Genomic DNA, 13,966 nt, shown 5'->3' on the forward strand with positions numbered 1-13,966 from the left:
AAATAAGAACATTGAATGTGACAAGGGGCTGTTTGTAAAAAGCATAGCCTCTCTTGGCTAATTTTCTGCACACTTCCTTTCGTATTAACATCAAACTGTTTTGATCATTAGCAAATCCTCTAAAAGGTGGATGTTGTTGGAGGGAGTGCTGCAAAGACAAATATATGCCTTCTTTTGTCCTACAATATGCAAATTTTTTGCGTATCTTTGTATTTAAGAAGAAGATATTTTTACAACGCACACGGGCGCACTAGGGATGAAAAAAGTATACAAAAGGCGCAACCTCCCAGCCTGGTTACACATGGCGATTACTCGCGGACTAATTCTCCTAGGTGGCGCGCTCCCGCCTCTATCCAAAGGTCGGCGATTTGCTTGATCGTGGCGAGTTGCACGCTGGTGGCCACTTCATTCCAGAATAGCCTTGTGTTCCTTTCTTTCCAAAGCTCCCATGCCACGAGCGCGAAGAGGGTGTCGGCGCCCTTCCTTTTTCCTCTGTGCCATCTTTTCTCCACCGCTCCCACCAGTCGGCGATGGAGCCCCCCCCCCCCCACCTGGGCGGCGTCGGCCCCTAGCACGTCAGAGTGGACCACCAGATGTGTCTGGAAGAAGGAGCAGGTGGTGATAATGTGGTCGATGGTCTCCGGGTCTTGGTCGCAGAGGTAGCATTCGTTGCGCGCATCAAGCCTGTGGCAGTTCTTCCTGTTTGCGGTCCAGTGCCTCTTCCAGACGACGAGCCACAGAAAGATCTTGACACGAAGCGGCGCCCAGGTCTTCCAGATCTGAGTGCATCCGGGGATCGAGTACGAAGGCAGGTGCAACGCTTTGTAAGCTGAGTTGGAGGAGTACGTTCCCTCTTGGTTCTATCTCCATACCAGATGGTCTGTGTTATTGTTTAGGCTCTCAGTCGCAATCAACCTCCAGAGCCGCCTGTATTGGTTTGTTGCTTGGACCAAGATGCCTTCGGAGATTTGGCGAACCCACGCGCGTCCCTGCAGGTCGTCTGCCTAATGTCCTTACGGCTTACAAAGTTCAGTAAACATGGTGCAATGTGCTTGACTGCTTGGTCCTGGATCCACCGTCCTGTCCAGAAGGCGGTGGAGCGACCGTCCCCGATGATTGTGTATGTGGACGCCTGGAAGAAGCTCTCAACATCACGGGGCACCGTTAATGGCAGCTCAGCCCAGGCATGGCTTTCGTCGGCTTGCTGCAACCATAGCCATCTTGACTGCAGAGCGATGGAGGAGAGGCAAAGGTCCGGAATAGCTTTAGAAGTCTTTTCTTGGTGCAGTTGGGGCGTTAGGATAAGCATAGGATGTTTCAATAAGTGGTAGCAAAAGCATCTGCACGACTGCACGGGTGCATAGTTTAGTGTATGATACAGATCATGAGATTGGAGTGCAAGCTGTGCAATAAGAAGAGCTGTTGGCTACGCTGGTTGATGCATGCTAGGGGAAGGAACAGTTAGACTTCAGCATTCGTGAATCCTGATGCTTCGTGTCATGCTGGTTTGTTTCGCCTGCCTGCTGTGCGTTAAGCATTTAGAGTTGAATTATGCAATTTGAAGATGATCCACATGCCATCCCAATTTCTTATGCATTGCCATTTCGAATGTAATGGGTGGAGCTGGCCTGCTATCGGTTAAGGGGAGCAGGATCCACTTCATTAGCAACTTATGCCTATTGTTAATAGTCACGGTGGCCAATAATGGACCAATAATATGAGCATCTTTTCGGAAGAAACTTCAACTGCAGCAGCCCCATTTCAGTTATTGCTTGTTTTACTAGTCAGGAGGCGAAAAGGTTTAAAAAAATCAATAAAAATGACAGCAGGAAAATTGACCCAAAACTTTGCTTTCCAGCATATTATATTTCTGTACACTTTCTCTCATATATACATCAAAACTGTTCAATGATCAGCAAATCCTCTAAAAGGCGGATGCTAATCGCAGGGATTAGAGTTGGTTTATGATCGATCTACAAGGTGAGAGTGTTCAGAAGAGAAACTCTGCTCTGGATCAGTGTCCTGAACAAAGTGGCAACTCCACTCTCAAGATCAGAAATGTCCAACTCCAACGCCTGCAATTGCTCCTCCTTGCACACAACTTTCTTCTTCTCAAATGCTTTGGACACAAGAGACCACTTGCTAGCACTGGGTATCGCGATCTTCTTTGAGAGGAGATGTGATGTTGATTCGAGCATCGACACCGCAATCTCCCTTGCTTCTGCCAACAACATGACTACCCTGCATCCTTCAATGTCAGAAGCAGCCTTGCTGTTGATCTTCTTGAACTGCTTTTGTGCCTTCTTGGCCAAGCGGGCATAAGATTGAACCTTGGCCTGAAGAGCCACATGGTCTCCTCTCTTGAGAACCAGCTGCATCTCTTGGACGCTGACCTTAAGCTCTCCAAAGTTCTCTTGCACGGCGTTGCAAAGGTCAAGCAGGACAAGGGAGCGCTCGAGCTCCTCCTCCACTGCCTTCCTCTGCTGACGTTGGTTGCTGGGCAAGGATGTGAGCTCGTCAATGCAGCTGTAGATGCTCACGATCTTGTTGAGACCATCAACCATGGTTTCAATGGCCACTGAAGGTGAGGAGATGGTTGCCTTCAGGCTCTGGAGCTGTTCATCGATGTTGGCCTTGTTAGAGCGAGGGCTGGAAGGCACGCTCGCGGACCTAAGGTGGAAAGCCATGATTTGAATGGAGGTTGAAGCTGTGAAGCTTCTTTTGTTCTTGAAATGGAGAAGAGAAGGCAAGCTGCTGCAATGGTGGTCTTCCTGGCTTTGGCTTTCCTCTTTATATAACGAAAGAGGTCGAAGCAACTGCATAGCTGAACCAGCGGACAGCAAGAATCATTCTCATGTGTAACCAACTCATGAACTGCAACAGACGCCACCAAACCCAAGAAGCATCACAAACTTAGCTTGATTAGGAGGCTGTCATGTCTGCAATACGGGTGGCAAAATCGCCTGCACGGTTGAAGGGCAGAGATCCAGATCATCAGATGATTGATTAACAGGCAAGTTGCCACTGGAGGAAGGAACAACTAGATGCCTTTGTTTGACTCCAGCTCCAGGTTCCCAAGCTAAGCATTTAATCACCTCATTCTGATATAATAACATCATTACACGGTGGATTAGTGACAGTCATGTTGTCATGTCTCTGCTCTCCATTGCTTGTGCACTAGCAGCGTATATGCTTGGCCATCCACGTGTTTCTGCAATTTTTGTAGTCCTGAATAATTAGCATAGCATTGCATTTACCTGAATAGTCCTGAAAAGTGATGTGAGTGCTATTGCGCCATGAATCAACACGGCATCTTCCATTGGAAACCATGTACTGCAAAATGCTAAGTGGTCAGACCGATATGAATAAACTTTTTCTTCAGAATAAAATTATCAATAAGGTGGACAACAAATTGTATGCAACAAGAAGAAGCTGCAGTTAAGAGTGGCGAAAGTCTATCCAGAAAAATGATCCACATTAGGCCCTTCTACCCATCTGAATTTTTGTGGTCCACATCCAAATTTTAAAGGATTCACTAATTATCCAAATAGATTTACCTCTGAAGAAAAAGGATATGTATATAACAACTTCTAATGTCCTGAGAAGTTCAGATGTTACATATCAAAGTTTCTATATTTACACATGTGCCACTATAGTTGTCCTCATTTTCTTGGACTGATCCATTGCCTCATGAAACGAGAACATGTAATTGCACAGGGGATTTCTTTTTTCTTACTTTCTCGAATACGCAAGACAGCTGCTTTTATTGCATTAAGGACCAAAGGTCTTAGAATACAACACAAATCTGTACCCCAGAAAGCAAAACAATACATCTACGCGGTGTTTTTGTAGTTTCTTCCTAAACTTTTGTAAAATTTATATCAAGCCGTTTTGGGCTACATAATATATATTCAGGTCGGAGTAAGCCCCCCCCCCCCCCCCCCCCCCCCGGTGACATAAAAAAAACGACCCAAACACACACAGATTACTAAACCAAGTTCAGGTTCAGCTGTGCAAAACCTCTAGCACCAGCAACAGAGGGACAATAGCACAATTTTTTCAATAGGGCAGCAAAAGCTTTGCCACAAATTTATTAGAAGAATATAATAAAAGAATATAGCAGAGTGGAGCATTGTTTTCCTCACATTCCCTTTTCCTCTTCATTTCAAGCATCAGAGCTGGACAGTGCTTGCAGATTGTCTTCCTATCTGGCCAAGCCATGTTGTGAAATGCCAATGTTGGTCCAACATCAGCCCTGCAGAAAATGTGGCCAGGCATACATGAAGATGCTGAAACATGACAGCAATGTTGCATAGCAAGGTTAATTATCCTAAAATGTTGAAGCATCATGTGCACGATGTAGATCTAATCTAAAAAATGCATCTTGTGTACTGTTTGCCTCCAATGATTGAGACATGACAGGCTTATACACTATTTGGATGCCTGAATCAATAAATTATCCAAAAGAAAAGAATCAACCTGCCATAGAGATGAGCAGCATACTCACAAGCAACTCAACCGGCATGATTCTTCTTGTCTGCTGATTCAAGTGTGTAATGATTCTACTTGTTTCATTATATATAGAGAGACACCATTAGAGCACCATACCCTTCTCTTCTTCTCTAAAAGGAAGATAGCACTGTAGTATTTGCTCCAAGAATGGCTTGCCACTCTAAGATCTGCAAGTGCGCTTTCTAGCCCTTATATATACAGAGACACCATTAGAGCACCATACCCTTCCCTTCTTCTCTAAAAGGAAGATAGCACTGCAGTTTTTGCTCCAACAATGGCTTTCCATCTAAGATCTGCAAGTGCGCTTTCTAACCCTCGCTCCTACGAAACCAGTGTCAAGGACCAGTTGCAGAGCATAAGGAAACTGTTCTTCAGCCTCCGCAACCATTGCTACAATTTACATGTTTTGAGGAGGTTTGGAAGTGTGTTCAACAACATTGAGGAGATTATGTCCTTGCCTAGCAGCCAAGTCAACCCGTGCCAATCTAAGAAAAGGAAAGCAGTGAAGGATGAACTCGAGCACTCTTTTCTGCTACTCGATCTTTGCAGCGCCATGCAAGAGAGCACCTCAGGTATTAAGGTGGGTGACCATGAAAAACAATTGATTATCAAAAGAGGAGAAAATGCAGAAATTGAAGCCAACATTCAGTTTCAGTCCTATATCAGCTTTGCAAAGACCCAGAAGCAGTTCAAGAAGGTTAGTGACAAGTCTAGCCAACCAGGAGCTGCAGGATAGTCAAGTTGTTGGGTGAAACTTGAGATATTGCTATCTCAATTCTCGAGTCCTACTCACATATCATATTGAATCTAATTGCAATGCAAAGTTCTAGAGAGCGGTCTCTCATCCATAAGACATTCCAGGACAGCAGAGTTCCATGCAAAGTGGAGCAATTAGAGGTCTTGGAGATAGAAATTGTTGATCTGGAGGCTGGAGTTGAGGCTTTGTTCAAAAAGTTGATCCAAAGCAGATTTTCCCTTCTCAACAATGGCCGCTTGAGGACAGATGTACCAACTTTGAGCCCCTATGATTGCATCTGCTTTGAGGATTAGCTGATCACTCTATATAAGAAGAATTGTACAGCAAAACTGTCATTTTTTCCCGAATTGCGGTCTCTTTCTTTCCATCACTGAATCAAAAGTCACTTGAAGAAAAAAAACATTTTGGACCACTTCTGGTTGTTTTATTGTTATAAATCATATAATAATGATACAATGATCCAAATAAGCATTTGTTCATATTTTGCTTTTTTTTTTAAAAAAAATGCTACTCCAAAGATGCTCAACATTGGTGGCTGCTATTAAAGTAGTTAGCGCGCATTGTTCAAGTTGATATTTGCATGACTTTATTATGAGATGGCCACGTTGCTTAGATGCAATGTGTTGCCTCTGCAACAAGCAGCAGATCCTTGTCCAGTGGATCTGGCCATCTACAGCTGAAGCAAGCCAGCTCCAACTCACGAGATAGAGCATGTAAGTAGCATGATTTGTGCAGAATAAATACCTACTAGCATTGGTAATTGTGCAACTACATAACACGTACCTCACCACTAATACTTGGTTAGTGATCAGTAAACTAATCCCTGGAGCATGCAATTGCATCAATATTGGCCAGTAGAGTAACTAACCTGTTGATTCTTGTTGCCAATAGTTGGAGCATCACAATGTGATAGATCACTGGGAGAATAGCTGGCGCACTAAAAAATTAATAAACACACGCGTGATGCAGGAAACAGATTCCTTATGCTGCTGCCAGATCTCAAACCTTGATAGACAGCACTGAGGAGATCAAAATGGCAGGATTCTCTTTGTCTAGCCTTCAAGAGATGCTGAGGCTCTATAAAATAGGTATCAGCAGAGACTTGACTCATCAAGCAAAAAAAAATCGCCAATAATACTTGGTTAGCGATCAATAAACTAATCGGATGAGCATGCAATAGTATAATATTGGTCAGTAGAATAACTAACCTGTTGATTCTTGTTGCCAATAGTTGGAGCACGACAATGTGATAGACCAATGGGAGAGTAGCTGGTGCACTAAAAAACATATAAACACACGCGTGATGAAGGAAACAGATTCCATATGCTGCCAGATCTCAAACCCTGATAGACAGCATTGGGGAGATGAAATGGCAGGATTCTCTTTGTCTACCTTTCAAAAGATGCTGCCTCAAACCCCCTCTCTCTATAAATAGGTCCCCGCAGAGACTTGACTCATCAGGAAAAAATTTCCACTTCTCATTTCTTCCACCTCATTTCAATTCCGAAAAAGTTTGAGCCAGAGACTATAGATCGATATGGCTTCCCATCTTAGGTCAATAAGCTTGCCGTCTAGGCTTCACTCCAGTGAAGCTGCAGTGCAACAAGAGTTGTGCATTCTAGAGGCAATCATCTCCTCGCCATCCACATGTATCGTCACGATGTGTGACGGTTTGAGGAGGCTTGGAGACATCTACAACAGCGTTGAGGAGATGACTCACTTGCCAAGCAACCAAGTTTGCTCTTCCCAGCAAAGGAAAATGCTGGATGGAGAAATTGAGTCTTCTCTCCAGCTGCTGGATCTCTGCAACACCATGCAAGAGATCTTTGTTGAGTTGAAGGCCATTATCCAAGAGCTGCAAGTGGCTCTAAGAAAAGGAGATGATGCAACCGTTCAAGCCAAGATCCAGTCTTACAGCCGCTTGGTGAAGAAAGCTAAACAGTCTTTCAAGAAGGCAAGCAAGAAGGCCACTTCTGACAAGACAGACTGTGCAATGATCAGGCTACTGACCAAGGCCAGGGAGATCACCGTCTCTCTACTTGAGTCGACGCTGCAGCTCTTGTCGAAGCAAATCGACATGCCTAAGCAGTCACTTGTCTTGAAGGCATTTTACAAAAGAAAAGCAGTTGTTTGCGAGGAGGACCAGTTACAGGCGTTAGAGTCCAGCATTGGAGATCTTGAGAGCAGAGCAGGACATCTGTTCAGGATATTAGTCCAGAGCAGGGTTTCTCTCCTAAACATCCTTAGCTCATAGATACTCCTTTGTTGCTTCTTGACATCCTGTGATTAGCATCCGAGTTTTTTGGGATTAGCTGATCAATTTTGTAGTATGTATATAGTACAAATATATTATACATGTACAGAAAAAATCAGAAAGGAAGAAAGGCATATAGGTTTGATCCATTTCGTGTTTGCCAATGTGATTTTGTCCTGCCCTGCCAGTATACTTTTTATTGAGATCCTTATTTAGTGGATCTTGCTCAACCTATACACTAAGCATGCCAGATCAAAGCCACAAGGGTTGTTAAGCTATGATTAGCACAACAAATTAATCATCCAGATTCCCACTAGCATGTTTGTGCGGTATACCAATATCACTGAACATTTAATTTTTCAGAACGGATACAAATTTCTATTCAATGTATTTAAAAAATAAATTGCCTCAACATCAACATGCAGATCATTCTGTTAGCATGTTATTGTCTTTATATCCCTTCCCCATGTATGCATTTCTTTCAAGAATACAGGCATACATCGAACGAGATGCATTCCATCATGCTTCAGACTAAAAATAAATCTAACTGATTGACAAATTTCTTTAACCTCTGATCCCCAAACAAAGACAATTAAGTATCAACTAAATCATCTCACATCAGAATCCAAGCAGTTCCATTTCAGCTCCCTTAAATCAACTCGATTGGACAAAGTGATGAATGCAAATGGAAGGTGCGTGTGCGTGTAGCCCTTACGGCCTTACCGCTGCACTTTGGTCAGGGATCGGGGCTCGGAAGGAGCCAAGAGGTGGATGGCGTGGTCCCTAACGGCGTTGTGCAGGGAGCTTTGGGGTGGGACACAGACAGACTCCAGGCCCTCCACCATTGACATTCCCGTGCCCTGCCGCCCTGAACTGGACCCCTACGCGACGCCTCCCTCCGTTTCATCCTCCTGGTCGGCGGCGACCTCGCCTACTCATTCGAGATGGTGGTGGGCTGGGTGGGTCCGCACGTTGGATCAGCCCTTCTCCTCCTGTGGACAGCGGACCCGACTACTCAGCGGTTGGTGGCGGAGTCCAAATCCTTCCGCCGGAATCGAGCTTTTCTGCGTGGAACACCGCCGTCGCCGGCCACCGGACGCACAGCGGCACAGCTCACACGAGGGTCTCTGAAAAATAAGTGACATTTGTAAAGTGCACGCCCTCTATCCCAAATTATCTCGCTTTTGGTTTCCATACCATATAGTGCTACCACTCAGGCCTTTTTTAGTTTTATTTTTTTTTAATGAACATGGTAGCATTTTTTTTTGTATTTGACAAATATTGTCCAATCATAGACTAACTAGGTTCAAAAGATTCATCTCATAAATTACAGATAAATTATACAATTAGTTATTTTTTTAATCTATATTTAATGCTCCATGCATGTGCCGCGAGATTCGATGTGACGAGAAATCTGAAAATTTTTGCAAATGTGGTATCGTATACTTATTAGGCTTGGGCTCCCATCCCACGAGGGCCCTCGGCCGTCGCACCTCCTACCCTCCCCTTAGGGTCGGCACTATGTATAGTTCCTATTTTGGAAGGAGGAGGATCGTCAAGTTAATTATGAGATGTAGGAATTTTAAGACAATCGCAATGGAAGTGGTTGCGAGGCACCGTTGGAGATTTAGGGAGTGTTTGAGACTGCTCTACAAACTCTGCTCCACAAAAATCTAGAGTTTGTGGAGTACGTGCTCTCACAACTCCATCCTTTTTCCACGAACTGAGTGTGTGAAGCTGAAACCGTTTGGCTAAAAAACGTGGTGCGGAGCTGAAAAACGTGAAGCAGAGCAGTCCCAAATAGCCCCTTAGTAATAGAATTGCTTTCTAGATGTTGAGTTTTAAAACTTCTATATTTTTCGTTTTAAATCAGAACTTTACGTATGAGCTTGCAATTATATGGTTGGCACTTGGCAATGCTTGAGTTATAATAAAAAATAACTGCAGAGACTGAATATTAACATATTTCTTTTTCTAGAAAAAAAATCTCTCGACAGTTCTACGTGAGGTACCCGTGACACATGACCATTAGCGCATATGCGGAGCAAGCCAGCGTGGTGTGCAGGGCAAGGGCATCGTTGGGTGCTGATCACAAGACTAAACAAGCGTGAGTCACATGTTCAGTTGAAGAATCAGACCATTATTAGGCATAGAGATGGGCATGCTTTTTAAGAAATTCACTACCTTTAGTTAGTGGAAGTTAGTGGATGGCCAGCGCATTATTGCTGTTGCTGCAATAATCATGCGGTTGGTATAATTACCTTCTGTGCTCATCCCAAAAGAAAAAAAACAGTTCAAAATATCACCGAAATAGGAAGCATCAAGCATGTATAAATGACAGAACAGGAGAAATTGCATGGATCAAAATTGTTTTTTCTTTCAATCGCACTACTTTCTGTACATCTACAAGCACTGTACATGTATGTAGATTGGCAAATCCTTTAAAATGCAGAGGCCAATCGCAGGATTCTAAGAGTGACTACACATGAGGAGGAGAATCTATGAGCTAAGGATGTTCAGGAGGGCAACTCTGCTCTGGATCATCCTCCTGAACAGAAGCTCTGCCCCAAGCTCAAGATCTCCAATGACGCACTCCAGTGCCTGCAACTGCTCCTCCTTGCAAACAACCACGCTTCTCTTCTGCAACGCCTTGGAGACAAGTGACCTCTTGGGCATCACCACCTGCTTCGACACGAGGCACAGCGTCGAGTCGAGAAGGGAGGCAGCGACCAGTCTGGCCTTGAGCAACAGCCTGACCAGCTTGCACTCCTCCTTGTCAGAGGTGGTGGTGGTAGTAGTCTTCTTGCTGGCCTTCTTGAACTGCTTCTGCGCATTCTTGACCAAGCGGATGTACGACTGGATCTTGGCCTGGATGCTTGCGTCGTCTCCCCTTCTGAGAACCACCAGCAGATCTTGGATGGTGGCCTTCAGCTCGGCAAGGTTCTCCTGCATGGCGTTGCAGAGATCGATGAGCTCAAGAGAGCTCTCCATTTCCGCGTCAAGCTCCTTCCTCTGCTGGATGGTGCAAGCTTGGTTGCTGGGGAAGTGGATGATCTCCTCGATGTGGCTGTACACGTCTCCAAGCCTCCTCAAACCATCGCGCATCGCCGCGATGGTTGCGGAGGGGGAAGAGACGGCTGCCTCCAGGCTTTGCAGCTCGGCTTCGATTTCGGCCTCATTGGAGAGCCTCTTGGATGGCAAGCTGACTGATCTTAGGTGGAAAGCCATTGTTTGCAATTGTGTATTGGAGATCCTGAGGTGTGAAGAGTTGAGATGTTGGGGAAGATAGGAGAAAGTGTTGTTTGATGCGTGTATGTGTATCCTTTCCTGAAGGCCTATTTATACACCAGAAGCACTAATAAGGGAGCATCTTTCTGAGTGGTGGACAGAGGGAATATAATCATGCCATTTCGTCTCCAAGATGCTGTCTGCTGTGGTCTCATGACAGTGCTGCAGGAAGAATTCCCACGCTACCAAGGTTTTCCACGTGATTTATGTTACTTTGGGCCACCAGACGTCTCGAAAATGGCTGTGACACACTGACACTCTGTCATGTTTCAGTTAGTGGTAGCAAGAATCTGCATTTGGTCATGGTATCATTGTGGATAGATGGGTATTGAATATAGTGCAGGTTAAGCTGCTTAACAGGTTGTTAACTGGGCATTATTGGTGTCATATGTATTAGTCTGATTCTTTTTAGTTAGTGAAATAAGTAGATGATTTACTTAGTACTGTAGTAACAATTATCCTGATCACAAGGTTATACCTTGTGCTTTCTTTTTTTGAGCTGGAATATTTCAGCTGCATATAGCAAGAACCATTGTAGAAGGAATGTGCACATGAGGCACAGACGAGTAACATGACTTCTAAAATAATTAGTTCCATGAAGCCTATAACAAAAGACATCACTTTTTTATCATCGATATTGTTTTTTTTTTGAGGGTCAACGAGGGGAGGCGATCCCCACCTGAAAAAATTTATTTTAGCCCGAAACGGCTCGCGAGAGTGTAGAGTTTACAGAGACCAGAGAGAAATAGAGGAGAGGGGAAGGGTGTAGCAGGGTTACAATGCAGCAAACCCACGCTGCTAAAGAAAGAGACTTTGGCTACCAGGCTCTAGGCTAGCCCTTCCCTAGCCATTACTAGAACGGAGCACCAATGATCTACGACTGGCTTCTTCCTTGCAGGGAACCGATGCTTCCACAAACTGGCAACAGATAAGCACTCCTGCAGTACCTGAGAGACTGTTTTCATTTCATTCCTGAAAACTCTCGCATTTCTTGCTTTCCAAATCTGCCAGCAGATCAGGGCCACAAAGGATGGCAGCTCTGGGAGCGGTTGAGGTGAGTGTGCTTGAACTGAATGGAGGTCATTCATGTCCACTGAGATCATGGACAGAAGATTCAAGCTTGTCCAAACACCTCGGCCGAGGCAGCAGCCATGGATAATGTGTTCCGGTGACTCGTCCGCTGCGTTGCAGATTTCGCAAATTGCTGAGCCAACAATTCCTTTCCTCAAGAGTACCAAGCGGCATTGTATCTTCCGCTGCGTCAGGAGCCATAGGAACAGTTGCACTCTTGGTGGAGCCAGGCTCTTCCAAACGAATTTCGCCTTTGGACTGTCCTCCTGTCCCCTTGCTTTGATCATCTTGTAAAGCGCCCCACTGTCAAGACTGTTGTCTGGTCTGAAGAAAGGTGAGCTTCTCTTGTCTTGTTCTGCAGATAGATTGATCTGATCGATGATCGGTAGTGCTAGTTGCAGTTCTTGTTCTGCCGTGGAAGATAGACGAGGCACCAGTGTTGGCAGAAGACCGGTTGTTTTGATTTCCCACACCGAAGCCTGCTTTAGGTTGCAATGAGACAAAAGTGCTGGAAATCTGTCTGCCAGCGGTTCATCCTGAAACCAGACGTCATTCCAGAACGAGGTGCACTTGCCGTCGCCGAGCATGACTGAAGTGATTGCTTGATACAGTGGAATAATGGCCCTCAGGGTCCCCCAGTGATCGCCGTGGAGGTCCCCGTTTAAGGTTAGTACCGAAGCTCTTCTCTGGACCCATTGTGCCCAGGCCGAAGAAAGAGGGCAGTGCAGGCGATGCAGCAACTTGAGAAGCAGACATATATTTTGGATTCCCAAATCTCTAACGCCCAGGCCACCGAGGTCACGGGGGTTGCATACCTTCGTCCAGGCGACCAGACACCCGGCCGGAGACGAGGTCCCTGACTTGTCCCCCGACCAAAGAAAAGCTCTCCTTTTCTTATCCATTGCGTGCAAGGCGGACGCAGGCAACTGCAGCGAGCTCATCAAGTAGACAAGTATGGAGTCGAGAACCGAGTTTACCAGGACTGTCCGTCCCATTGGCTTCAGCAAATCAGCCTGCCAGGATGCAAGGAACTTATCGGTCTTGTGGATGTAGATGCTGAACGCGGATGCTGGTAGCTTGTGTGTCGACAGCGGCAGCCCGAGGTACTGTTGAGGGAAGTTTCCTTTGCTGCAACCCAAGATGTGGACGCACTGCTCCACGAGCTGTATATCTGCATGAATTGGAACCAGGGTACTTTTGGCAAAGTTGATGTGCAGACCCGACATGGCTGCAAACTGGTCCAGAATCTCCTTTAACCTTATTGCTGCAGTTGTTTCAGCTTTGAAAACAATGAGAGTATCATCTGCGTATTGTAAAACTGCGCAGGGAAGATTAAGGTCCGTCGGGTGCCTTACTTCCACGGCATTGGTGATCATGCGCTGCAGTGTCTCTGCTACCAGAATGAACAGATATGGGGACAGCGGGTCTCCCTGCCGCAATCCCCGCTTACAGCTGATCCACGGCCCCGGGTAACCATTGACGAGGACCGCAGACTTGGACGACGAAAGGAGGCTGTTTATCCAACCGATCCACTTGTGATCAAAACCCCTTGCTTGGAGGACGGAGTTCAGCCCCACCCAGTTAACAGTGTCAAAAGCCTTGGCAAAGTCTAGCTTAAGCACGATGGCTGGCTTTCTTCGCTTGTGGCAGGTTTGCACTAATTCCAGCGCATAAACGAAAGTGTCGGAAATCGATCTTCCTTTGACGAAACCGGTCTGGTGAATGTCGATCAAGTTGGGAATCTCAAGCTGCAGCCTCGTGGTTAGGGCTTTTGTAATGATTTTGAGGGCACAGTTCTGAAGGCAGATCGGCCTGAAGGCGTCCACATCAACCGCATCCTGTTTTTTTGGCAGCAGCACCATGTATGACCGATTGATCCTCTCCAGGTCGGCCACCCCATGAAAGAAGGCATCGGCGAAGGCCAGCATCTGAGACCGGACGGTTGGCCAGGCAACGCTGAAGAAAGCCGGCCCGAACCCATCAGGTCCTGGCGCACTCAACTGGTTCATCTGGTGAACTGCCTGCTTTAGTTCTGCTTCGGAGAATTCCCTTGACAGACCACTTGTAGGGGACGGTAGACCTGC

At 45.8% G+C, this 13,966-nt stretch overlaps 2 protein-coding genes and 1 pseudogene across 8 annotated transcripts; 1 reads left to right on the plus strand and 2 right to left on the minus strand.

Moving 5' to 3' along the window:
* LOC8057837 lies at positions 1,835–8,688 on the minus strand. 7 transcript variants are annotated; one of them, XM_021465402.1, is made up of 4 exons: positions 6,662–6,781; positions 6,478–6,546; positions 4,146–4,255; positions 1,835–3,333 (listed from the first exon to the last, which is right to left on the minus strand). In XM_021465402.1, the coding sequence occupies exon 4, from the start codon at positions 2,820–2,822 to the stop codon at positions 1,974–1,976; it is 849 nt and encodes a 282-aa protein (XP_021321077.1). In that variant the 5' UTR covers positions 2,823–3,333; positions 4,146–4,255; positions 6,478–6,546; positions 6,662–6,781; the 3' UTR covers positions 1,835–1,973. The 7 variants fall into 7 exon arrangements, with proteins under 7 accessions (XP_021321077.1, XP_021321076.1, XP_002445722.2 ...); XM_021465401.1 differs by lacking the exons at positions 6,478–6,546; positions 6,662–6,781 and adding an exon at positions 6,138–6,308 and having other exon boundaries at positions 1,835–3,101; positions 3,258–3,333; XM_002445677.2 differs by lacking the exons at positions 6,478–6,546; positions 6,662–6,781 and adding an exon at positions 6,138–6,308 and having other exon boundaries at positions 1,835–2,963; positions 3,096–3,333.
* LOC8057838 lies at positions 6,774–7,672 on the plus strand (annotated as a pseudogene).
* On the minus strand, positions 9,876–10,851 carry LOC8057839. The gene has a single exon (XM_002445678.2). It carries the CDS (start codon positions 10,749–10,751, stop codon positions 10,023–10,025), a length of 729 nt encoding a protein of 242 aa, XP_002445723.1. The 5' UTR covers positions 10,752–10,851; the 3' UTR covers positions 9,876–10,022.

Source organism: Sorghum bicolor, chromosome 7 (assembly GCF_000003195.3).
Source record: "Sorghum bicolor cultivar BTx623 chromosome 7, Sorghum_bicolor_NCBIv3, whole genome shotgun sequence".
NCBI classification, from domain to species: domain Eukaryota; kingdom Viridiplantae; phylum Streptophyta; class Magnoliopsida; order Poales; family Poaceae; genus Sorghum; species Sorghum bicolor.